Source organism: Chlorocebus sabaeus, chromosome 7 (assembly GCF_047675955.1).
Source record: "Chlorocebus sabaeus isolate Y175 chromosome 7, mChlSab1.0.hap1, whole genome shotgun sequence".
NCBI classification, from domain to species: Eukaryota; Metazoa; Chordata; class Mammalia; order Primates; family Cercopithecidae; genus Chlorocebus; species Chlorocebus sabaeus.
In genome coordinates this window covers 104,019,360-104,046,539 of record NC_132910.1, presented here as the reverse complement: position 1 = coordinate 104,046,539, position 27,180 = coordinate 104,019,360, and the positions used below count along the sequence as shown (strand labels likewise).

The window sequence follows — 27,180 nt, the reverse complement described above, 5'->3', positions numbered from 1 at the left end:
AATCGAAGGGCTGATACTGGCAGACTGGATTGAAAACATAATCCAACTATAGGCTCTCTATAAGAACTAATTTTAGATCCAGAGACTCAAATAGGTTGAAAGTGACCGGATGGGCCAGATGTGGTGGCTCATGCCTGTAATCCCAGTACTTTGGGAGACAGAGGCAGGAGGATTGCTTGAGTCCAGGAGTTCAAGACCAGCTTGAGCAACATAGTGAGAGACCCTGTCTATTAAAAAAAACACAAAAATTAGCTGAGCATAGCAGCATGTGCCTGTAGTCCTGGCTACTCAGGAGGCTGAGGCAGGAATATCAACTGAACCCAAGAGTATGAGGCTGCAGTAAGCTATGATCATGCCACTGTACTCCAGCCTGGGAAACAGAGCAAGTCCATCTCTTAAAAAAAAGAGAGAGAGAAAAAGGAAAAGAAAAAAAAGAAAGTGAAAGAATGAAAATAATATTTCATGCAAACTGTAACCAAAAGGGAGCTAGAATGACTATTCTAATATCAGACAAAATAGACTTAAGACAAAAGCTGGACAGTATATAATTGACAGAAAGGATATTATAAAATTGATAAAACTTTGGTTAGACTGACCAGAGAGAGAGAGTGAGGTGGTCGGGGGGAGGGAGGGTGCAGCAGGGGTGGTGTGGGAGAAGAGAGAGAGAAGACTCAAATTACAAAAATCAGGAAGGAAAGTGGTGGGGAAACTACTACTGACATCACAGAAACAAAAAGGATTATAACAGAATTCTGTGGATAGTTTTATGCCAACACATTGAATAACTTAGACGAAATGGACAAATTCCTGAAAACACACAAACTACTAAAACTGACATGAAGAAATACAAAGTCTGAATAGACCTATAATATGTAAGGAGATTGAATCAATAATCAGGACACTTCCAACACAGAAAAGCCCAGGACTAGACGGTTTCACTGGTGAATTCAACCAAATATTTTAAGAAGAACTAACACCAATCTTTCTTAAACTCTGTAAAAAAAAATAGAAGAGGCTGAGGGGTAATACTTCCTAACTCATTCTCTTAGGCCAGTATTTCCCTGATACCAAAGCCAAAGATACCACAGGAAAATTACAGACCAATAACCCCTATAAATATGGATGAAAAAATTCTTAATAAAATGCTAGGAAACAGAATCCAGCTGTATATTAAAGAGATTATACATCATGAGCAGGTGGGATTTATCCCAGGAATGCAAGGGTGGCTCACCTAGACAAATTACTATATGTAATACATCACATTAATAGAATGAGAGAAAAAAACTCATTATCATCTCAATTAATGTGGGAAAAGCGTTTAACAAAATCCAACACCGCTTCATGCCAAACTAGAAATAGAAAGGAACTTCCTCCTTCTAATAAAGAGCATCTACAAAAAACCCACAGCTAACATCATACTTACTCAAGAACAAGAGGATATTCACTCTCATCACTTCTAGTCAACAATGTACTGAAGGTGCTGACCAGAGCATTTAGGCAAGAAAAAGAAATGAAATGCACCAAAATTGGAAAGGAAGAATTAAGAATTTCTCTATACAGAGATGACATGATCTTATATACAGAAAATCCTAAAGAATAAACACACACACACACACACACACACACATTCACACAATTAGAGCTAATAAATGAATTCAGCAAAGTTGTAGGATACAAGATTAACAAACAAAAATCAGTTGTATTTCTAAACACTAACAATGAATAATCCAAAAGAGAAATTAAGAAAACAATTCCAAGCTAGGCATGGTGGCTCATGCCTGTATTCCCAGGACTTTGGGAGGCTGAGGCAGGAGGATTGCTTGCCCCAAGACCAGGCTGGCCAATATAGTGAGACCTGTCTCTATTTAAAATAAATAAATAAATAAATTTACAATATTATCAAAAAGAGTATAACATAGTTGGAAATAAATTTAACCAAGGAAATGCAAGACTTGAATACCGAAAACTACTAAATAGCCAAAACAATCTTGAAAAAGAACAAAATTGGAGGACTCATAGTTACCAATTTTAAAACTGACTATAATGCTACAGTAATCAAAACAATGTAGTACTGGCATAAAAATAGGCATATAGATCAATGGAATAAAACGGCAAGTACAGAAAGAAGCCCATGCATCTATGGTCAATTGATTCTTGACAAAGGTGTCAACACAACTCAACAGGAAAAATAGCCTTTTCAGCATATTATGCTGAGGTAACTGGAAATTCACATGTACAAGAATGAAACTAAACCCTTCCTTCAAACCATATACAAAAATGAACTCAAGATACATAAAAGACCTAAATGTAAGCTAAAACTGTAAAAATCTTAGAAGGAAACAGGGGTGAATCTTCATGACCTTGAATCAGCAATGGATTCTTAGCTATGACACCAAAAGCACAAGCAACAGAAGAAAAAATAAAAAAATTAGCCTTCGTTAAATTAAAAGTATTTCTGAATCAAAAGACACTAATAAGAAAGTGAAAAGAAACCCCACAAAATGGGAGAAAATATTTGCTAGTCATATCTGATAAGGGTATAATAATCCAGAACATATTAAAAATTATACAACTCAACAACAAAAAGATAAACAACCCAATTCAAAACTGGGCAAAGGACTTGAATAGACTTTCTCCAAAGAAGACATACAAATGGTCAATTAGCACATGAAAATATGATCAGCATTGTTAATCATTTGGCACATGCAAATCAAAACCACAACAAGATACTATTGCATACTCACTAGAATCAAAAGTCAGGATCAAAAAGTCAAAAATAATAAGGGTTGGTAAAGATGCTGAGAAATTAGAACACTTATGCTTTGCTAGTGGAAATGTAAATTGGTGCAGCCACTGTGAAAACAGTTGGTGGTTTCTGGCCAGGCATGGTGGCTCATGCCTATAATTCCAGCACTTTAGGAGGCCAAGGTCGGAAGATCACTTGAGACCAGGAATTAGAGACCAGCCTGGTCAGCATGGCAGAAACCCCGTTTCTACTAAAAATACGGGCATGGTGCTGGGCACCTGTAATCCCAGCTACTCAGAAGGCTGAGGCAGGAGAATCACTTGAACCCAGGAGGCAGAGGTTGGAGTAAACCGAGATCATGTCACTGCACTCCAGCCTGGGCAACAGAGTGAGACTCTGTCTCAAAAAAAAAAACAAAAAACAAAACAAAAAAAACCAGGCTGGGCGCAATGACTTACGTCTGTAATCTCGACACTTTGGGAGGCCAAAGTGGGCAGATCACCTGAGGTCAGGAGTTTGAGACCTGCCTGGCCAACATGGTGAAACCCTGTCTCTACTGAAAAAAAAAAATACAAGACCGGGCGTGGTGGCTCACGCCTGTAATCCCAGCACTTTGGGAGGCCGAGGCAGGCAGATCACAAGGTCAGGAGATCAAGACCATCCTGGCTAACACGGTGAAACCCCGTCTCTAGTAAAAATACAAAAATTAGCCAGGCGTGGTGGTAGGCGCCTGTAATCCCAGCTACTTGGGAGGCAGAGGCAGGAGAATGGCGTGAACCCAGGAGGCGGAGGTTGCAGTGAGCCAAGATCACACCACTGCACTCCAGCCTGGGGGACAGAGTGAGACCCCATCTCAAAAAAAAAAAAAAACAAAACAAAAAAAACTAGCTGGGCATGGTGGCATGCACCTGTAATCCCAGCTACTTAGGAGGCTGAGGCAGGAGAATTGCTTGAACCCAGGAGGAGAGGCTGCAGTGAGCTGAGATCACACCACTGCACTCCAGCCTGGGTGGCAGAGCAAGTCTCTGTCTCAAAAAAAAAAAAAAAAAAAAAAAAAATCAAGACCTGGCCAAGATGATGAAACCCCGTCTCTACTAAAAATATAAAAAATTCGCGGGATGTGTTGGCATGCACCTGTAGTCCCAGCTACTCGGGAGACTGAGGCAAGGGAACTGTTTGAACCTGGGAGGTGGAGGTTGCAGTGAGCCGAGATTCCACTACTGCACTCCAGCCTGGAAAAAGAGCAAGACTCTCTCTTAAAAAAAAAACAGTTGGTGGTTCCTTAAAAAGTTAAACATAGAATTGCCATATGGTCCAGCAATTCCGCTTTTAGGTACATACCCAGGACAATTGAAAGCATATGTCTGCACAAAAACATGTACATGAATGTTCACAGCAGCATTATTCGTAATAGCCAAAAAGTGGAAACAACTCAAATGTCCATCAACTGATGAATGGATTAATAAATTATGGTATATCTATATAATGGAATATTATTTAGCCATTAAAAAGAGTACTAAAATACTATAACATGGAAGAATTGAAAACATGCTAATTGATAGAAGCCAGACTCTAAAACTCACATATTGTATGATTCCATTTATATCAAATGTCCATAAGAGGCAAACCCAGAGACAGAATACAGGCTGATGGTTGCCGGGGATTAGTGGGAGGAGGGAGTAGCAGGTGACTGCTTAATGGGCATGGAGTTTCTTTTTGGGGTGATGAATATGTTCTGTAATTTAGACAATGCTGATGTTTGCTCAACTTTGTGACTATACTAAAAACCACATTAGTTGTACTTTTTTAAATGGTTGAGACCTGGTGGAGTGGCTCACTCCTATAATCCCAGCACTTTGGGAGGTCCAAGCAGGAGAATCCTTTGAGCCTAGGAGTTCAAGACCAGCCTGGGCAACATAGCAAAACCCTATCTCCTAAAAAAAAAAAAAAAGAAAAAAAGTTAGCTAGGTTCGTGGCATGCACCTATAGTCCCAGTTACTTGGGAGGCTGAAGTGGGAGGATCACTTGAGCCTGGGAGATTGAGGCTGCCATGAGCCATGGTCATGCCACTGCACTCTAGTCTGGGTGACAGAATAAGACTTTGTCTCTAAAACAAAAAACAAACAAACAAAAACAACAACAACAAAAAAAAACAGGCCAGGCTCAGTGCCTCACACCTGTAATCCTAGCACTCTGGGAAGCTGAGGCAGGCAGATTGCTTGAGCCCAGGAATTTGAGACCAGTCTGGGTGACAGAGTGAGATTCTGTCTCAAAACAAAAACACAAACAAATAAAATGGATGAAATATTAAATTTTATGTGATGTGAATTTTGTTTTTTATCTTGTATTTATGTATTTATTTACTTTCGTAGAGACAGGGTCTCACTTTGTCACCCAGTCATGTCTCAAACTCCTGGCCTCAAGTGATCCTCCTGCCTTGGCCTCCCAAAGTGAGCCACCAAGCCCAGTCTGAATTTTACATCAGAAATGAACAAACAAAAATTGATCACAGCTTTGAAGAGACAGCAGCAGACCTGGGTTATTATTTCTAGTTCAATATCTTAAGTGTGTCTTGGGAAGCCAAGGCCCTGAAATGATTTTGAAGTATCAACAGCTAGTCATTCTCAAAGGCTTGTGCTTGGGTTCTGACAGCTTTGGTTCAAGCTGAGAGTTAATTGTGTGGGGCCTGTAATTCTGCTGAGCTCATCCATTTCATCCATCTCCAGTGAGACAATGCTGGTGTGGCCCAGGGTGGGTGGGCAGGCCAAAACAGGATGAGCTTGTTGATGGATAGTCACCACTTCTGTTCACCAGAAGAGATTGGCGGGATCCTATGCATTCCTAACATGCAAAAAGGAGGGTCAGGGCCTTGCAGCCAATCCTGAGGCTTCTTAAGGGAACTGACAGTTGATCCTGATATGGAAGCAGAAACTTGTTAGTGGAAGTGGAAACCTGTTAGCGAAGTGGAAACTTGTTAGCGGCAGGGCAGTCTTAATGAGGACCTCTCCTTTGCACCTTTGACACCCTTGATAGTCAGGTGCCTAAGCAACCAATAACAGGGTTTAATGATCATTTGTGTTCCAGGGACCAGGAAGCATGAGCTCAAGTGTCTGCATTAAGTGCAAAGAACCTGTTAGATCACTGGCCATTATTCTTCTTTCTCTTTTGTATTTGAACAATGCCACCATGGCAGTTTAATTAGAAGACAGATAGTGTCGCAGCACTTAAAGTTGATGACAGGCTTTCATTCACCCGTGCCAATTAGCATCAGACAGTGGGGATGGTAGCACCCTGCTTTATTGTTAATGACTTGATTTTATTAACCTTCAGATGCTTGGATTGTTTTTAAAGATCTACTCACAGCAACTAACTGCAGCAATTTATCTGGAACATTGCATGCATTTGGCTTGAATAATGAAGACTTCTGTTTCAAAACAGCAGCAATGAACTTCTACAATCTATAATCAAACAATAGAATTATTTAAGGCACATGCTGCTAATTTTCCAAGCATTCTTGCCCCCTAATGTTGCACATTTAGATTATTTCCAATTTTTGAACTTTATCCTCCACTCTAGCTATTTCCTTAGAAATATTTCCACTGATGGAATTACTGGATTAAAAAATGAGAGGTTGTGTAAAATACTCATTATATTTTGTCAAATTGACACAAACTTTCTGAAGAGCAATTTACCCTTCCACCCACAGCATATGAAAATGTCTCACCATACATACCCTCAAGAGCGCTGGTTACTACCTTTTAAAAAATTTGTAGTTAATTTGAGAAGAACTGATTATTTGTGAAGCTTGACATTTTTCCATATATGATTTTTAGGCATTTATATATCCTCTGTGGATTTTCTGAGTTCTTTGCTCATTTTCTTTTATGATGCTCATATTTTTCTTAATTTGTAAGTGTTTTTACATATTAAGAATTTGCAGGTCAGGCAGGTGGCTCACGCCTGTAATCCCAGCACTTTGGGAGGCCGAGGCAGGCGGATCACGAGGTCAGGAGATCAAGACCATCCTAGCTAACACGGTGAAACCCTATCTCTACTAAAAATACAAAAAATTAGCCGAGCATGGTGGCGGGCATCTGTAGTCCCAGCTACTCGGGAGGCTGAGGCAGGAGAATGGCGTGAACCCAGGAGGCGGAGCTTGCAATGAGCCAAGATCACATCACTGCACTCCAGCCTGGGCAACAGAGAGAGACTGTCTCAAAAAAAGAAAAAGAAAAAAAAGAATTTGCTGGGCGGCCGGACATAGTGGCTCATACCTGTAATCCTAGCACTTTTGGGAGGTCCCTTGAGGTGGAAGGATCCCTTGAGGCCAGGAGTTTGCAACCAGCCTGGGCAACATAAGACCTTGTCTCAAGATAAACTTAAAGAATTAGACAGGCATGGTAGCATGCGCCTGTAGTCCCAGCTACTCTGGAGGCTGAGGTAGGGGTATCACTGGAGCCCTGGAGTTGGAGGTCACAGTGAACTATGATAGATAGTGCCACTGCACTCTAGCCTTGGTGACAAAGTGAGACCCAGCCAAAAAAAAAAAAAAAGGAATTTGCTGGGGTATTTTATTTAATAATTTTACAGCTAATGTCATAAATTAAGCTACTAATGATTTTCTTTTTGTTCTGTCTTCATTAAGTTTTGGTATCAGGGTTATAAGCACATCACAAATTATCACAAATGAAATGAGAGACCTTTCTAGCTTTTCCTAAAATACAGAAACATATATACTATGTATTTAATAAACATACTATACTATGTATAGGTATTTCTATTCTTTTCTTTCTTTGTATATGTTCCATATGTTTATTTTATTACTCTTTTCCTAACTTGAGTTGAATTCTTTTTTGGGGGAGGTGGGGGTAGGGGCAGGGTCTTGCTTTGTCACCCAAGCAGGAGTACTTTGGCACGATCACAGCTCATTGCAGCCTCAACCTTCTGGGCTCAAGCAATCCTCCTGACCACCCCCCAACCTTTTTTTTTTTTTTTTTTGAGACAGAGTCTCATTCTGTTGCCCATGCTGGAGTGCAGTGGCACGATCTTGGCTCACTGCAATCTCTACCTCCCAGGTTGAAACAATTCTCCTGCCTCAGCCTCCCGAGTAGCTGCGACTACAGGCATGTGCCACCACACCCAGCTAATTTTTGTATTTTTAGAAGAGACTGGGTTTTAACATGTTGGCCAGGCTGGTCTTGAACTCCTGACCTCAGGTGATCCACTCGTCTCGGCCTCCCAAAGTGCTAAGATTACAGGTATGAGCCACTGTGCTCGGCCTCATGTTTTGATTTTTTTTGGTAGAGATGAGGACTCACTATGTTGCCCAGGCTGGAATTCTTTTTAAATAAAGGAAAATACTTAAACCTATGAAATTTCCTGGGTAGAGATTTCACCCTACACATTTGATAGAAAAAGTTTCCACTTCCAATATTTTGTAAATAGTCCAATTTTCTATTATTTTCTCTGAGTAAATAATTACTAACTTTTAAAGGAGATTTGTTTTTTCCCCATCAACATGTGTTACTAATGTAATTTTAGCGCACTGTAGGGCAGGAACTTGGTTTACACAATGGGAAAATATAGTGATATTTTCTTTGTGACCCAGTATAAGATTAATTTTAGTTGCTGAAGTTCTCATGATCTTAATAGCTCAGCTTAACAGACTTTAGCACATGCCTTTTTATTTGTGGGAGGCAGATTCTTGAGTCAAAGAGTACTCTTTTCTCTGAAATTCACGCTCTCTTCTCCAGGCCCATTGATGCTATACTAGTTCCACCTCTTATCTCTCATTTGGACAATTCAGTAAACTCATAATTGGTTCCCCAGCCTTTAGCGTCCGCCACCCCATTCCTCCAAAATGTCAATAAAATACCTAACTCCTGTTCGGAAGGCTTTGATGCTTTTGCAATTTAAGAAATTGACATCAAACATGTTCTTAATGACATTCACAGCTCATCCTAATCGCTCTTTCTTTTCAGGCCCACCTGTGCCTCATCCTCACCTCCCCTGTCCCCATGTTCTAGTTGCTTCCTTGAGCTACAAGCTGTTGCCTGAATTTCATGACAGTCTCACTTTACTTATGGAGGTAACATTTATTTTTTTTTTCTTAATTTTTTTTTTTTTTGAGACAGAGTCTTGCTCTGTCGCCCAGGTCGGCAATCATGGCTCACTGCAGCCTCACCGGCTGGGCCCACAGGATCCTCCTACCTCAGCCTCTAAGTAGCTGGGACTACAGGTGCACCCCCCTCATGCCCAGCTGATTTTTGTATTTTTGGTAGAGGTGGCGTTTTGCCATGCTGCCCAGCCTGGTCTCAAACTCCTGGGCTCAAGCAATTGGCTTGCCTCAGCCTCCCAAAGTGCTGGAATTACAGGCATGAGCCACCATGTCTGGCCCTTAGAAACATCAGGAGACCTACTAGAGACACTGGTGTAAATTTGGGATGTGAAGGGGCTGTCATGTAGAATGAGAAATAATGACAGTCAGAAATATTAGCTCGGCCGGGCATAGTGGCACACACCTGTAATTTCAGCACTTTGGGAGGCCAAGGCAGGTGAATCACTTGAGCCCACGAGTTTGAGACCAGCCTGTGCAACATAGTGAAACCCTGTCTCTACAGAAAATACAAAAATTAGCTGGGCATGGTGGCATGCACCTGTAGTCCCAGATACTGGGGCAGAGGACGGGACTGAAGTGGGAGCATCGCTTAAGCCAGGAAGATGAGGCTTCAGTGAGCCATGAACGTGTTGCTGCAGCCTGGATGACAGATCGAGAGCCCGTCTCAGAAACAAAAACAAACACTGAAAAACCCATAAAAAACAAAACAATCTAATGTTTCTAAGACTTTACTCCTCTATCAAGTCACGTCTCCCGAGAGCCTCATTTTAAGGGGCACTCTTACACCTGATAGAAATACCTTACCAGAACTAGTACTTAGAGTGCAAGCTCCAGGCAAAGACAGCCTCAGCATTCACTAAGTGCCAGTGTGAGAAGCAGTCATGAAGAAAATACTCAAACTGCTTTCAAAGGCAGCATTTAAAAGTTCTTTTTACAAAATTTACACGATCAATTTCCCTTGGCGTACAATGCAGGGAAAACTGATAGTTATTAATAGTCTGGTGTCCCTTCAATTAAATCGCTACAGATGTGTAAGTTATGGTGTCCTTCTCTTGTTTTGGCTACCAGAAAGCTGAGGATGCTATTTCCTCCAGGGCTAGCTTTTACGATGTGCCCAGCAAGCTTTGTGACTTAAACTGTTCCAGCCTCAGTTTCTTCATCTATAAAGTGAAAGTAACTAACAACTACTTTGCAGAGGGAGGTTTAAGGAGCCAAATACAGTGTCTGGCAAATTTGTTCAACAAATATGTATTGACTTCTATGTATAAGACACTGCCCTCAGTGCTAGGGGTCTAATGACAGGTCCTTGCCCTCCCAGAGCTCACATTCTAGAGGGAAAGCCAGGACTAATAAGTACACAAATACACAGTTGATGGCAGGCAGACTACAGTGAGCGCCAGGGAGGAAAGAAAGAAGGGACATGATGGAGGGTAACCGGCTGTAAGAGGCGACCTGTGTTAGATGGTACAGGTGGAGAAGACTGCTGTGTGCAGGAGAAATCTGCAGTGAGACTTCAAGGAAGAGAATGAGCTCGTCACATAAAGAGGGAACAAAGAGCAACCCAGGCAGAAGGAACAGAACAGCCAGGCCCTGAGGAGGGAAACCATTTGGCAGGTTCTAGGAGGCTGGTGAGGCTCCAGCACAGCGTGCAGAGAGAATGCTGGGAGCTGAGGTAAATAAACAGTAGTGTGGCTAATAAGAATTGCTTTGCTCTAATGACTGCTTGCTTGTCTTAGTGGTTTTATTATACCTGGGCCTTCTATTTTAAGCAGTTTCAAATACTTTTGAAGTGACCAATATACAAATGAGATGAATATAAAGTCATTAATTAAAACATTTTAAAGTTGACATTTCTCAAGATGTTACTATAGGATTTACATGACTTGAAAATTTAATTCTTCCAATATTCTATACAGTAAATACTATTATTACTTTTTTTTTAACTGATAAGGAAAAGAGACACAGAGAGTTTAATAAACTTGCCAAAGCTGGCACAGGGAATAAGTTTAAGAGCAGGATTTGGATCAGGCAGCCTGACTCCAAAGCCAATGTCCTTAGACACTACACAGTGCTGCCTCTTCAGGTTACACAGCTATTGTGAATCAGTTACTTGATGGTACACACAGGTCCTCCTGAGCTTCTAACAGTTATTGTACTCACTAGTAGCAGGAAATATGTTTGGAATTCATAATCTATAATCTACTACCAGGGATTCACATAGCTTCAAATTCTATCTATTAATAAGGAATAAGGTCTCATGTAGCATGAGAAAATATCCCTCCCAAGGAAAATAAAGAACTCTAATTAACATTTTAATAATCATCTCAACTTGCAGAACTTATCCATTGTTAAATCTGTATCCATAATTTATTACACAGATGTTTATACAGGTCAAAGTATGCCCAGCTTGCAATTAGCTACTGGTTTGCTCTCCTGGGGATACCAACAATATGTGTGAAGGAGACATAGTGGAGATTGATTTCGTTATTTAAATAGTTCTGGTCAAAGAAAGGGAGCAGGTAAAGTAGTCTGAGGGCTGGTAAAATCTTTTTTAATTACTCGTTTTTCCAGATGGAGTTCCGTTTCAATGTGTAATCTCAGATGTGCCCAAAGCCTCCCCAAGGCCACAGTAGTCATGCTCCCAGGCAGTATCTGCCATCCGAGCCACTTACATTCCCATCGTGGTTTGGGCAAGAGAGAGGCTTTCCCGCAGCCACAGCAGTGACTGTCTCCAGCATGGAAGACTCCTCAACGTTGCTGCCTGGAGTTCGCTGCAGCACGTCCATCAGGTTTGTGATGAAGAAATTGTTCTGGAGCGCAGCCACCCCTTTCTCGGGCAGGATGGAGGTCTGGCGGCACACTGGGCAGGAGAGGGTTAAACTGTGGGTGGGAATGTAGTTCTGCAGGCACCTGTTGCAGAAGCAGAGGTGGAGGGACACTTAGCACAGCGCAAAACCACCACTTCTCACAGATACCATACATGTTCTCAGTGACTACACAAGGTGTTTGGCAGAAACTCCCATCCCAGTCTCCATTACTAGAAAAATAATATTTCAGAAACCAACAGGTAAGCTGTACTCACACTAATCAGGCAAATGATTATGCTCAAGGAAAAAAAAATGTCATTGGCCTTTGTAGTGTTTTCCAGAGCCTTGGCACATAAAGTGTGGTCCAGGGATGAGCAGCCTCAGCCTCCCTGGGGGATGCATTTGGTAGAAATGCAGAATCATAGACCGTATCTGACACCAGCTGAGTCAGCTCCCCATGTGATTTGCATACATGTTAAAGTTTGAGAAGCACTGGCTCACAATATCTAGCAGTGGGCTCACAAATGTGTGGACTTTGAAAATGGAAGAAACACATCAAATATTTTTGTTAGCAATGAAATTCTTCTTACATACAAAATCATAATGAGATATGAAAAACACATCGAAGTGGAAAGGTTTGCTTGAAGCAAGGATGGGACACCCAGAGTCAGAGCCACACCATCTCTTCTCCTTGTCTCTACTCAACAGGTATCAACTTAACTCATTTAGTTAAAGAAGTGTGTCACTAATAATGACTCACACATATGTTGCTCATTGAATTCAAAGTACTTCCAAAGAGCCTATGAGGTAGTTACTGTTATGATTCCTTGAGACACATGATGAAACAGACAGAGACAGGCTGGGGTACTTGTCCAAGATACTTAGCTGGCCGGGGGCAGAGTACAAATTCAAACACAGGCAGTTTGGCACCATAATCTTAAGCTCTCAATAATCAGACTATACAATTTTTCCAGTACCTAGCCAAACAATTCAAAACACACCAACCTAGCCCCATTCCCCTTATTTTGCAGATGAATAGAACTGACGTCAGAGACATTCATTGATCTTTTCTATGTCACAGAGGTAGCTAGCCCTGAACCAATACCAGACATGAAACAGCTTTTGCTAAGGTCATTAATGACGCCTGAATGCAGCAGATGTTTTTCAATTTTATCTTACTAGACTTCTGGGAAGTATCATTAAGCTTGACTATTGCTCTGCTCACCTTCCTTTTTATTGAAAAATTTCTCTTCCCTTGACTGTATGAAACCACACTCACAAGGTTCTCCTGTCTGCTCTATCTTTTCTGAGTCAGTACAGTTTTGAGTTAATCAAGGTTCCATTCATCATAAGACCTCTTCTCTTTCTGGAATATTATATTCACATCACATGTGTGGCTACAAGCATAAGGTTCCCACAATTATATTTCTTCCCACAGACATCTCCTTTGAGCCCCATTAGCTGACTTCTTGACATCTTTTCTTAGATGTCTTGCAGGTCCTAAAACTCAATATGAACAAAACCAAACCCAAGATCTGCTCCCAGACTGTATCCTCTGCCATTCTTGATGAATAGCACCTCCATCCATTTATTTAAACAAACCAGAAACTAGGAGTCATTCTTAAAACAGTAACTCCCTTACTGTTCTTCATTTCCCATATCCAACCCACCACCAAAGCATGTCAGTGCCTATGTATCTTTCTAACCTCTCCAGTTCTCTTCATCCCCTGCTATATTACCATCCTTGTACCCTCTAACACTTCTCCACATTGCAACCAGAGTGACCTTCTCAAAACTCAAAGTTAGTCATTTAAATCTCCCTCCCACACCATCTGAGATGAAAGCCTTGCCATGGTTTCCACTTTCACTGCTCTTACAACAAAGACAAAAATACATACATGGCAACATAGATTACACATCTCATATGGCCTACAACCTACATATTTTCTCTCTCTTCCCCTCATTTGCTGCATACCAGCCACAGTGGGCTTATTTAAGTTCTTCCCCAGTGTTGAATAACCCTCTCACTGTAGCACCTCTCACTCACTATAGCAACCTCCCACTATAGCACCTTTGCACATACCTCAAATGCTATTCACTCCCCTTTGCTTAATTTTTACTCATCATTGGGGTTTCTGCATGATCATCACTTCTGCAAGGAAGCCTTCCCTGATTAGGGCAAATTCCTCTATTATATTGTTTCCTGTGTACTTCTCGTGTACAGCACCTGTCACTGGTTTAATTTCACATTAGTCTGAGCAATTAGGGTGTTAATGACTGGCTCCTCCACTAGGCTGTGAGTTCCAAGGGGCCAGCAGCTGTGTCTGGCTTTGCTCTCCTTCAAGCCCATTGATGCTGTTTTGGAAGATGTGGGATAAGAGAGTGACTGTAAAGTGCTCACTGAGCAGCCAGTGTGAATGTCCAGCAGAGACTGAACATGGGGGTCCTAGAGCTCACTCTCCCGACAGTGAGACAAGCTGTAAAGTTTTGTCTCAGCATAAACGAAAATTTCCCCACCGGGCGCAGTGGCTCATGCTTGTAATCCTTGCACTTTGGGAGGCCAACGTGGGCAGATCACGAGGTCAAGAGATAGAGACCATCCTGGCCAACATAGTGAAACCCCGTATCTACTAAAAACACAAAAATTAGCTGGGCATGGTTGCGCATGCCTGTAGTCCCAGCTACTTGGAAGGCTGAGGCAGGAGAATCACTTGAACCCAGGAGGGGGAAGTTGCGGTGAGCTGAGATCATGCCACTGCACTCCGGCCTGGTGACAGAGCAAGACTTTGTCTCAAAAATTTTAAGGAAAGTTGCCAGCACCTTCAACACCTTCAAACAGAAATCTTCTCAGCTGGACGCAGTGGCTCACACCTGTAAGCCCAACACTTTGGGAGGCCGAGGCAGTTGGATTGCTTGAGCTCAGGAGTTTGAGACCAGCCTAGGCAACATGGAGAAGCCCTGTCTCTATAGTCAGGCATGGTGGTGTGCACCTGTGGTCCCAACTACTCAAGAAGGTGAGGTGGGAAGATCTCTGGAGCCTGGGAAATTGAGGCTGCAGTGAACTGTGATTGTGCCACTGCACTCTAGACTGAGTGACAGAGTGAGATCCTGTCTCAAAATAAGTAAATAAATAATAAATAAATAAAATAAAATATAAAAGAAGAGGAAATCATCTCAACATGCATGAGGCTGGAACAATTTTAACACAGCATTCTGTAAGGACTTGCTGTAGCAGGATCTCACAAATCTCCACCACTAGCTATTGGATGGGGAGTGGGAGTAGGTTGGGCTAGACCCCTGAAGAAGATAGCATGGGCAGACCTAGGGCAGCCAGAGTGTTGCTTCTCACCTGTCAGGGTGAGGAAGTAGGACCCAAACAATAGATAGGCTGGACACTGAATCCTGGGATATGGGGCAATTCTGCCAAGCTCAGACTGAGTGGCTCTGAATGCACTTCTATAGAGAGTGTCTGCCAAGCTATGCTGACTGCCACACGTCAGGAAACGATCTTATCATGTGTGCTCAGGAACACATGAACGATTAGCTGGTATTCATGTTTTAGGTGTACCCATTAAGGGGATGGAGGAATCACACTCTAATTATTTCGGAATACGAATTAACAAGCACTTAAGCCAAAGTATAAAATGAATAAAATAAAAAGTGCTCTATATACTACCACTAAAACAAACCAAAACCCATATACACAAGCACATGCACACACACAAAACCCCACACAACCCCAAACAAACAAAAAGCCACAACTGCTAGTAACAAATCTACCTTCTCCTTCCATCCATCACCACCATGAAGGATATGGTTATTCTTTTGCAATTGAACCTTGCAAAGTAAATCAACTCAAAAAATGGTCAGTCAGATAACAAAGACATGTTAAATCAGATATTTGTGTAATCAGCATAGATTTGAAGCCATTTGAAATACTGATTTCCAGTTCTATCATAGGAAGTAAAGCATTTTCAGTATGTATATTAAATAATGATAAAAATGTATTTAACAAAATGCTATAAAACATAATTACCATATTTATTTTTGAGAAAGTTATATAACTTCACTAGGGAAATATTTATAAGTAAGATAAACTAATTACTAACAAACTTATACTTACATGGTAAGTTAAACAATGGAGTAAAAGTATATTTTGATAACTGATTAACGCCCCTCTCCAAAAGCAAATACTCTATCAAAAAGATAAATAAGGAAGTCTGTTTTCACATATAACAAATTACATAGTCAGGTAATTTATTTAATATATATATATATTTTTCTTTATCTAAAACATCATAGCATTCAAATGTGACATTAGTATGTGTCTGAAGAATCTTTGGAAAAGAAGCTATACCCTTTGAAGTAACCACTCATATATGCAGATGTTTTACCTGATTTGTTATATGGGAGGAAACGATAGATTTTTTTAATTGACTCTCAAAGACCCTCTGTAGGGATCTGCTGTGGACAAAAACTGTTTCACAAAGAACAAAGGGAAGTTTTAAAAGATTTTTCAACTTAACATTCTTATTTAATGCTCCATCTCTTGTGTAAATGAAGCAGTAGTTACTAGATTGCTTTCTCCCGCTTATAATGGTTTGAAATAAGGTAAATTATTTGCAACTCATGATTCCGTTTTTCAATGTCTGGCAAAGGCACAAGAGATTAGTTTTCTCTCAAAGGTAACTGTAGATTCTGGGAAAGAATCTTGCAGTAGGTTGTAGGAGGTCAGCCTGTGAAACTCCCTTCTCCAAGCACAAAGGAGGCTTACCTCTCGCAGAAAGTGTGCAGACAGGGGAGAACCTTGGGATTCTTGTACCGTTCCAGGCATATACTGCAAATCAGAAACTGCTTGTCAATCTGGCGCACCACAGGACTTGGGATGTTGGTGCCTTCACTGGCCATCCTAGACCACTGACATGGGGGGCCGGCTGTCTTTGACCCTGCACGCTGCTGCTGTCAGACAGAAAATCAAAACAGAAAAATATATAATGATCTGTATGTACAAGTCAATTACTGGCTCTTTCACCGTAAGCACTGTGTTATAAATTAAGGTAGAAGTCAACGTCAGTGACCTCAAAATGACCAGTAAGCCAACCTTTATTGCTACAGGAGTACAGTGAGCTCCCTGTTGTTTGTTTTGTAAATCAATAAAATCCTCACATGTTCGCCACGCAAACAAAACAAATTAAAAGATGGCGTGTTGTACAAAGAGGTATGTTCGCTGGGTTTCAAAGCAGTGGTGACTAAGGGGATAAATACTTTATATAGCTATGTCTGCTTATGCCTTTAGCCATGACTATATTTAAACATATATTTACCTTTTATATTCTTATTAAAATTGAATATGTTTTTCCAACTATTGTAGTTGAAGAGGTTGGACTGTGTCACACCAAAATATGTCACTTTGATATAAGGATTATTTTGAGCTGAAAGCTATATAGAAAGGACAGACAGAAGAGGACCTCTCTGCCCTTCCCCATGTGCCTAAAAGTGGGGCATAAATTTCTCTTTTGTAAAGGAAATTTCCATTTGTAAAGGTGCCTCTCTCTCCGGAGCCAGGAAGAGAAGTCTCTTAAACACTGAAGACTGCATGGAGATGATCTTGCAAAATGATCTTACTAAACAAACCTTATCTACCATACATTCCGACAACTTACTGCCCCAGGAGTCCAAACCCCTCTTTCTTTTGTCTAGGCAGTTCTCCACAATATATTGTCCTTTGTCCAAATGGTATGTAAAACCCAAAGAGGAGGTTGTGAAGCCCTTGACAATGTAAAATTAAAAATAGTATTAAAAAAGTGTATGCCTTTTTTCTCCTGTTAATCTGTCTTTTGTCACTTTAATTTATAGACCCTAGGTACATACTCTAGGAGGGCAGAATAAAAGTTTTTCCTCCCCTACATGCTATTAATATGCGTGGGGGCGATAATTGGAATTTTAATTAAAAACTTTGTATATGGTTCAGAGTGTTTTCTTTAGGACTCAAGGTTTATAGATTTGAAACTAAAATATATTTGCTATGGGGCAGGGACAAAGCTAGAGGTGTTCCCTATAATTTAAAAGAAATATCTGTTGGTATTCATGTCTGGGCATTTGAAAGACCTGGTGAAGTTAATTAATTCAGAGAAGGTTTCAAAATGTTAGGGATCATGCCAGGAAAGGAGACTCAGAAGGGGCAACAGAGAAAGAGAAGACAGCAGAGTTTGAGAGCACAAGAGAGGAAAAAGTTACAACACAAAACACAGCTTCTTTTACCACCTTAAAGAATTTCTGGCTTCTACACCAAAGGCATAAACCAAGGCTGAGCTAAAATTTACCTCTTCATCTTCTAAATATTTGCAAAGGTGTCCAGAGCCCTCTAATTCCCTATGAAAATACTCTTTAACAGAAAGAAAATAAAAGAGAGAGAAAGTGAAACTGCCTTTGCAAAAACTATAACTGAGAAAATTACAGCAGTGAAAGAGATCAGACCTAACTGGCTCCATCTTGCTTCTAACCTTTAAGCCGTCCTTGTTCATTCCTGGGCATAGGTTAAACTAACCTTGGGAAAGAATTGAGTTTATAGTTTGACTCTGAAACAAAATTGATAATAGCACTTTTCCAAAAAGACCCTTTTTGCCTGAGGACCAGTCTGCCTTTGTACTACTAACAAATTAGCTACAAGATTAGAAATTAAGGTTTAGGGGCCATGCAGCCTCTGGCTGCAAGAGTCTGAACCTCCCCAAATTGCTCTTCGGGATAACAACACTATTGTAAAACCAAAGATCAGTACTTGAGATGTTTTGCGGAGCCTGCACTCAGTAGATCAACTGACACCACCCAGACCCGTAATCTGGCTCAGCCAGCTCTGTGATCCCACCCAGGAACAGAAGACAGCAAGAAAACCCCACTTTGACTCCTCTATGATTCCATCTCCAATCTGACCAATCAACACTCCCCACTTTCCCAGCCCCTACCTGCTAAATTATCTTTAAAAACTCTGATCCGACTGGTTTGAGTAATAATAAAACTCTGGTCTCCTGCACAGCTGGCTCTGAGTGAATTACTCTTTCTCCATTGCAATCCCTTGTCTTGATAAATTGACTCTGTCTAGGCAGCAGGCAAGGTGAACCCGTTGGGTGGTTACAAAAGAAAGAAAGGGAAGAAAGAAAAGAAAGAAGAAAGGAAGGAAAAGAAAAAGAAAGAGAGAGAAAGAAGGAAGGAAGGAAATAAAGGGAAAGAAAGAAAGAAAAGAGGTTTAATATTTAATATGACCCTGGGCAGGAGGTCATACTATTCTTTATTATGTATTATTATTATTTTTTGAGATGGAGTCTCGCTTTGCCACCCAGGCTGGAGTGCAGTGGTGTGATCTGGGCTCACTGCAAGCTCCGCCTCCTGGGTTCACGCCATTCTCCTGCCTCAGCCTTCTGAGTAGCTGGGACTACAGGTGCCTGCCACCACACCCAGCTAATTTTTTGTATTTTTTAGTAGAGACGGGGTTTCGCCGTGTTAGCTAGGATGGTCTCGATCTCCTGACCTCGTGATCTACCCGCCTCAGCCTCCCAAAGTGCTGGGATTACAGGCATGAGGGGTCATACTATTATTCTTATTCTACAGATTAAAAGAAACAAAACAGGCTCAGTCAAGAAGTTTACCAGAATGCAAACTCAAGGAGTATATGTCTCTAAAACCTATGGCCTTTTCACTACTTAAACCACAACACTGCCCTTGACCTTGTGTTTTAAAAAGGCTGCACTACAGAAGCTTGGTTTACATATGACACTTTAACTTGGCCTGGTGCCTGTTTTTAAAGCTTGGAAATACTCCATATTTACAGAAGCAACACTTCTATACTTTCTAAAGAAAACATTCTTTTCCAAATATAAATAATAGTTCTCCTTCCTACCAAGTCACCAAATTTTTTAAAAGTGTATCAACTTTTATCAGGAAAATTTGGCTGCTGGCTGGTCCAAGTGCAGTAGTGTTTACAGATAACTGATCACAACCAGTTACAGATTTTGTTGCTCCTTCTCCACTCCCACTGCTTCACTTGACTAGCCTAAAAAAAAAAAAGAAAAGAAAACCCAGAAAATTATATTTATATATATGAGTATAGTTACAACCATGACACACCCACTTTCCAACTCTGTACCTTTTAGATGAGTTCATTAGAGTATGATTTTAAAAACAGGCTGGGTGCCATCTCTCACACCTGTAATCCCAGCACTTTGGGAGTTCGGGTGAACAGATCACTTGAGCCCAGGAGTTCAAGAGCAGCCTGGACAACATGGTGAATCCCCATCTCTACAAAAAAAAATACAAAAAAAAAGGTCAGGCGCAGTGGCTCACCCTGTAATCCCAGCACTTTGGGAGGCTGAGGCGGGCAGATACCAAGGTCAAGAGATTGAGACCATCCTGGTCAACACGGTAAAACCCCATCTCTACCAAAAATATAAAAATTAGCTGGGCGTGGTGGCACGCACCTGTAGTCCCAGCTACTCAGGAGGCTGAGGCAGGAGAATCGCTTGAACCTGGGAGGCGGAGGTTGCAGTGAGCACAGATCGTGCCACTGCACTCCAGCCTGGTGACAGAGTGAGACTCTGTCTCAAAAAAAAAAATTAGCCAGGCATGGTGGCACACATATATAGTCCCAGCTGCTCAGGAGGCTGAGGTGGGAGGATTGCTTGAGCTCGGGAGGTCAAGGCTGCAATGAGCTGTTAGCATGCCCCTGCACTCCAGCCTGGGTGACAGAATGAGACTCTGACTCAAAATAAAATAATATATAGAACCTTGTGAAGCACCTGCTATACAAGGGTGACACATTCAGACAGAACTCATTCCATAGTTAAACGTGTAGGTATGACATCCAATCAGCCACCATTATCTGCTAGAGTTTCCATAGAGTGTTTCTCTAAAGAAGCTCATCTCTCAGGGGCTCAAAATATTGGGAGCCTGTCTGTTTTCTTAACCACATCCCTATGACATCAGACTAGGGGAGGAATGGACTTGTCTGTCTTAATCAAAACCAATGCTCAGGGTTTAAATGACTGGCCCAAGGTCATTTAGTAAAATCAGTGAATCAGAAAGGTCAGATTTCAAGTTTTCTGCCTTATCTGATAAGTCAATGATGTAAGTTTAACACTTCACTAGAGAGAGTGTGTGTACGTGTGTAACTAGTAAAAATGGCAAGAGTGCTCACTTTGGCAGCACTGAAATTTGAATGATACAGAAAATATTGCCCCTGAGCAAGAATGGCATGCAAATTTGTGAAGTGTTCCATATTTTCTTTAAAAAGATGTTAAACTTTTCCATTGAAATCAGTTAAAAATAATTTTATTTTGAATAGCTTTTGAAATTTTTCATAGTACCCTTTGAAATAATCAGAGCCATGCTGGGTATTGAAAAAAGCAGAGAGAAAGCATCATACTGAATTTTACTCCTTTTTTTTAACCTTACAATTTTGGATTTTGGGCAAGAAAAAAATTTGTTTTAATCAAATGATATACATTGACTAAATGAAATTTCTTGAAAATATTTTGTGCTCTAAAGCCGAAAATGAAAACATTTCATTCTAACTTTCTGATAATTATTTTGGTGGGTGATAGCAAGTCTCTGTATTGTAGTATTGCTAATTTGTATGGTAAATTAATTAAGTTTACTCATTAACACTAATTTAAAATCATGACAGTATCACAGATCTGTCACGAGTGACCTGTTGAAGGCAGCTGGATTTTTAGAACTCCCAGAATCAACACAAAAGTTTTCCAATCCCCAAAGATCCCCAAATTTGCCAGGATAATATCCTTCCCTGTATACCCACACTAGGAAGAAAATTTGACTGCTCCTAATGGGACCATGTGCTCAGAAGAACTGAGGCACAGAACGAGCTAATAGGCACTGTGGGAAGTCTGAATCAGTCCGAATATGCCATGAGGAATACACTCAATATACAATAGCCTTCAATCAAAGAGTTGAGGCACTACCACAGTTTCTGGTCTCCTTGATTAAAAAAGCAACAAATGTTTCATCTAGATGCTTTGCTGGTCTCCTTTCCCCATCTTGCTTTCTAAATTGTCAGAGACCCTTCTTACCCACATAACCAGTGGAAGTCAGTGCACTATAATGAAAGAGATCAGAATATAGAACTGCTCTTCTAAATACTGGAGAGTTGCAAAACTAACTTCTGAAGGGATCCGTGTGAAAACATGCCTGGGGTGGACTTTGCCTGTAAAGAAGCCCGAATGCTTTTGGATGTAGGACTAACATCAGACACATTGACAAAAAGCCAGTAGAAAGGAAATGGTAGCAAAGGCAGAAAGAACCACTTTAAAATAATACAAATGGTCAACATTAGTTTGACATTGACCTTAGCCAATGACAGTTTTCATATGGATGACTAGCCGAGGTTCCCTGTCTGTGGAAAACAAACAGCAATACCCCTTACAAAGAAGCTCACTCCCCTTTGTCCAGCTCAGTGTCACCTGCTCACTCCAACCATTCTGTTCAAAACTGCATCTTGCCACCAGTTACCTAGCACTGCTATCCCTGGTCCTTGCTTGGTTTTTCTCCATAGCACTGGTCACCTCCTGTTACAGATCCCATGTATGTGTCCCTCCCAAATTCATATGTTGAAGCCCTAACCCCCAGTGTGATGGGATCAGGAGGTGAGGCCTTTGGGAGGTGATTAGGTCATCAGGGTAGAGCCCTTATGAGGGGATCAGTGCCCCTGTAAGAGGAGATAAGAGGGGGACTGCTTTCCCACTCTGTCCGCTCTTTGCCATGTGGGCCATCTGCCTATAAAGCCAGAAGAGGGCCTCACTAGAACCCCCATTCTGGCACCCTGATCTCAGATTTCCTAACCTCTAGGACTGTGAAACAATACATTCTTTTTGTTTAAGTCATCCAATCTATGGCATTTTTGTTATAGCTGCTGGAACTAAGCCTTCCAACATACTATGTAATTTATATATTTTTGATATAGTCTCCGCCCTCCCCCTAGAATGTAAGGCCCACAAGGGCACGGATTTGTGTCTGACTGTTCACTGCAGTAGTTCCAGCGCCTAGAAGGGTCCTGGAACATAGCAGACATTATTTTTGAATGAATCAAACTAGCAAAATATAACATGGAAATGGACTTATTCACAGCAGCAGCAAAGAGCAGCACTTGCTGAATTCCATGATAAAGAGTATGGTTGTTGCCGGTCATCTGAATGTTTGCACCTGACCTCGGACATTACCTGCTTCCCTATGTGATAGTCTTTTTTTTCTTTTTAAGACAGGGTCTCTCTCTGTCACTCAGGCAGAGAGTCTGAGTGACGTGATCACAGCCCACTGCAGTGCAGTGACGTGATCACAGCCCACTGCAACCTCCACCTCCGAGGCTCAAGTGAGAGTCTCACCTCAGCCTCCCAAGTAGCTGCAACCACAAGTGGGCACCACCATGCCCAGCTAATTTTTGTATTTTTTGCAGAGAAGGGGTCCCACTATGTTGCCCAGCTGGTTTTGGACTCTTGGGCTCAAGTGATCCTCTTGCTTCAGCCTCCCAAAGTGCTGGGATTACAGGCTTGAACCACTGTTCCCAGCCTCCCACGTGATAGTCTAATGCTCAGCAACATAAGCCATCATCCAGAGGGTAAACATTAGTGACATATTTTAACATGTTCACAGATGCAGAAAAAGAAACAGAACTATTGAGTACATGAAAGCACCTTCACAAAAATTATGACAGTGAGAAAAATCTGGCATACAAAAATTATGACAGTGAAAGGAATCTGACATAGCTGACTCCATCTTCCTTCTAACCTCCATGCTGTCCTTGTTTATTCCTGGATGTAGGCCAAACTAACTTTGGGAGCAATTTAGTTTATAGTTTAACTTTAAAACAGGAATGATAACAGCCCGTTCCTGAAACAAGTCCCTCCTTGCTCAGGATAAAAACCACCTTTATAAAACTAACAAATAAGACCAGGCGCGGTGGCTCACGCCTGTAATCCCAGCACTTTGGGAGGCCAAGACAAGACTCTATCTCAAAAACAACAACAACAACAACAACAAAACTAACAAATTAGCCACAAGGTTAGAATTATGGTTCAGTCAGGAGCCCTGTAGCCACAGGTAGCAAGAATCCCACCCTCCCCAGTTGCTCCTATAGATAACATCACTATTGTATTGTGCAGGGTCTGGATTTTATTGAATAAATAAATAAAATAAAAAATAAAAAAAGTCACTATTGTAAAACCTAAGATTGGTGTTCGAGATATTTTTCAGACCCTGTATTCTGAGGGGCCAGCTGGCATCACCCAGATCAGGAAGCTGGCTCCACGAGTTTTGTAATTCCATCCAGGAAGTGAAGACAGCCAGAAGACAGCTTCAACCGCCTATGATTTCATCCCTGACCCAAGCAATCAACACTTCCCATTCCCTAGCCCCCTGCCCACCAAATTACCCTTGAAAAACCCTAGCCTTGGAATTTTGGGGAAGTCTGATTTGAGTAATAAAGTCCAGTCTTCCACTTAGCTGGCTCTGCATTTATTAAGCTCTTTCTCTATTGCAATACTGTTGTCTTGGTAAATCGGCTGTATCTGTGCACTGGGCGAGAAGAACCATTGGGCAATTACAGACACATATGCATGGAAATAAAAAGCCTAAAAAGGTTGGCACATAAATCCCTTATTAATGGGGGCTTGCCAACTAAACAGAACTTGTTGTGGGAAAAGCAATTCAATGATCACATAACAAAATCCTTGGGCATACAAAAATCCGGCTCCAGCATTTCTTCCCTCACATCATCTCTGGTGTTTTTCCTGGCTCACTTTCTCAAATCTCCTACAATGTGGTGGAAATTAACCACCGAATGCAAAAGAACTTGATAGGAGAAGCTGAAATGAAAGAAAAATGCCTATGTCCACAATTCTAAGATTTAGACCACATTTCCATCCCAAATTATACCGTTTAGATCAGAAAACTATCCAGACTCTTTATTGCTGACACCACAGTGAGCAAGAGCAGGAATAAAGAATGGCAGAGAAAAGCCAACGTTAAATCGCTCTTCTTGAGAAGGGGAGGGAGCTGGCAAAATCTTGTCTGCCTGTTCTAGGGAATGTGGTAGGGTAACAGAGGCCAAGATTCTGCTGAAAAATAAACTTTTAACAAGTGATTTGTGGGTAAGAGGTCACATATTTGATTATACATCATCCTAAAGGTACTCAATTACATTCCTACTGTCTAATTTTATGGTATTCCTGGGTTATTGCTTCTCTTTGGTGCCATGTTAGTTGGATTTATTTATTAAGATGCCTTTTTCTTTTTCTCTCCCTAAGACATATTCTCCTTCTGTCTCCCAGGTTGGAGTACAGTGGTGTGACCTCGGCTCACCACAACCTCCACCTCCCAGGTTCAAGTGATTCTCCTACCTCAGCCTCCAGCCTAGCTGAGATTACAGGTGTGCCCCACCACACCCGGCTAATTTTTGTATTTTTAGTAGAGACAGGGTTTCACCATATTGGCCAGGCTGGTCTCGAACCACTGGGCTCAAGCAATCCGCCAGCCTTGGCCTCTTAAAATGCTGGGATTACAGGCATGAGTCACTGTGCCCGGCCCGGCCCATTTTTTATTGTTCTCATGCAGACATGCAAACATGTGCTTTCCAAGCAATTACAAATCTTCTGGTACATTTATAGAAAGGAAATCCTGAACCATTTGGATTATCTATAAATCACAATATGCTACCCTGTACCTGCCAGAACATGTGGCATAAATTAAAACGATGAAAAAGGTATTTGTAATGTTTAAAATCATGAGCCTATTATCATTTGCCTGCAATTGAATTGGATTGTTACTGAGGTCTCAATTAGAAGAAAAGAGGACAATCTTTAGTGAAATTAAAACAGGGTGACCCATTTCCAGTTAAATCAAGCCTCTATCCCAGATGGGCCCTTTTGTAAATCAGAAGGCTAGATGCATTATCTTTCCTGATGATGATGATGATGATGAAGATGATGAGTGTGTGTGTGTGTGTGTGTTTGGGGGGAAGGCATTCAAAAGCCATCTCCTTTAACTTTTATCTTCAGGCAGGGTGTGTCCAAGCTCTCCAAGGTTCTTTTTCTCCTTATTTTCAGAGTCAGATGTATGACAGCTTCCTCAGATGAATTGGTTTTTACCAAATGGAAGCTGATTTTTAAGCTGAGCCCCTGACTTGTCTTTATGATATGTCATAAAGACATATTTCCCCTTATTATTTCCCCTACCTCTTTCTTTAGTATATAAAGAAGGCCATTGCCTCACCTTTGGCAGCAATTGTTAAGATCAAGCTGGGTCTGTGTGGTGGAATGTTAAGTGGTCAGGCTAATAGACATTCATCTCACAGCACTCTGGGACAGTCAAGATGCTTGGGGTCTCCTCTCTCCACATCCATCACTTTGCCAGGTCTCCTCCCTTGCTTTGCTTGGGGACTACACAAAGAGGTCAAGTATTCTGGGACCACAAAAAAGGTAGAGATCAGCAAGGGAGCTAAGTGCTGGTACCTTTCTAGGGATTGGAAGAAACTAGCAAGACGGGAAAGGAGAAAATTATTTCACAACACAACTAAGAGACACAGCTCTACATAACAGGAACCTCCTTTTTGCTCCTGGTATACAGGAAGCACATTATTTCTGTTGTTGATTAGAATTAAGTACTTAAATTAATAATGTTTAAAAATAATAATAAAAAGCACTTAATGGAAAAATGGAGGCTGTTGAGAATGTGAAGACGGAAGAGGTAAAGTAAAAGGGAATAGAAAGATTTGCATACTGAAAGCAGAAATCTGTTTCCTGCAATGATGCTATTTGAATACTTGGCTCATTATTTTCTCACTTTCTGGTCCAATCTAAAGCTCCAGATTCTATGAGGAAATCTAATCCGTTGAATTCAGACCATCTGCACAATAAAAATATTCAGAAAACCCTAATAGCCAACCCTATAATGGAGCAAATTCTACTCTGAACCAAAGCCTTTATATAAGTAATAAAGGGACAGAGATGGCACCAGAGATTAAAGAAAAAGGCTATCACAGGTACGTGCAAATCATCATTTTGCTGTAGTAAGAAGTAATTCAAGTCACATTTTTTGAAGAAAAAACTACGACAGTAAACAATTTGGCAGCAAATTTTTTAAAATTCAAAAGTATTTCTCTTCTATACATTTCAATAATATATAAAATATTTGGGTAGTCTTAGTTTTATAAGAGAAATAATTAAAAGAGGCAAAAGGGAGTCTTAAAAATTGCTACATATTTGGGATTTCCCCCTACCTAATAAAAAGAGATAAAAGAAAGGCCTAAGTATGTAGAAATTAATGCTTAAGGATACCCAGATAAATAACATTTTCATTTCTTAGTAAGACAAAGAATGAGTGTTTTAACTTTTTTTCACAAGCAACAAAATCCATGAAGCTTTTGTTATAATAAAAAAATAATTAAGTCATTGCAGGACTATAGTATTAACTATGGCAAAAAATGTACACAGATTTTAGTCTCCTTTTAA

At 40.9% G+C, this 27,180-nt stretch overlaps 1 protein-coding gene and 1 pseudogene across 10 annotated transcripts in view; one reads left to right on the top strand and one right to left on the bottom strand.

Annotated features, from left to right (window-relative positions):
• The window catches only part of TRIM2 (tripartite motif containing 2), a 181,506-nt gene that overhangs the window by 47,737 nt on the left and 106,589 nt on the right, over window positions 1-27,180 (bottom strand). For 6 of the 10 annotated variants that reach the window (XM_008000029.3, XM_073017682.1, XM_008000019.3 and 3 more), the window contains exons 2-3: window positions 16,446-16,630; window positions 11,537-11,774 (exon numbers count right to left, since the gene is read on the bottom strand). In XM_008000029.3, coding sequence (XP_007998220.1) covers window positions 11,537-11,774; window positions 16,446-16,579 — 372 coding nt within the window. In that variant the 5' untranslated portion in view covers window positions 16,580-16,630. The remainder of the gene's footprint in view (window positions 1-11,536; window positions 11,775-16,445; window positions 16,631-27,180) is intronic. The other 4 variants (XM_008000020.3, XM_008000025.3, XM_037992972.2 and 1 more) reach the window with 1 other exon arrangement.
• Window positions 20,851-20,945, top strand: LOC119624008 (U6 spliceosomal RNA; annotated as a pseudogene).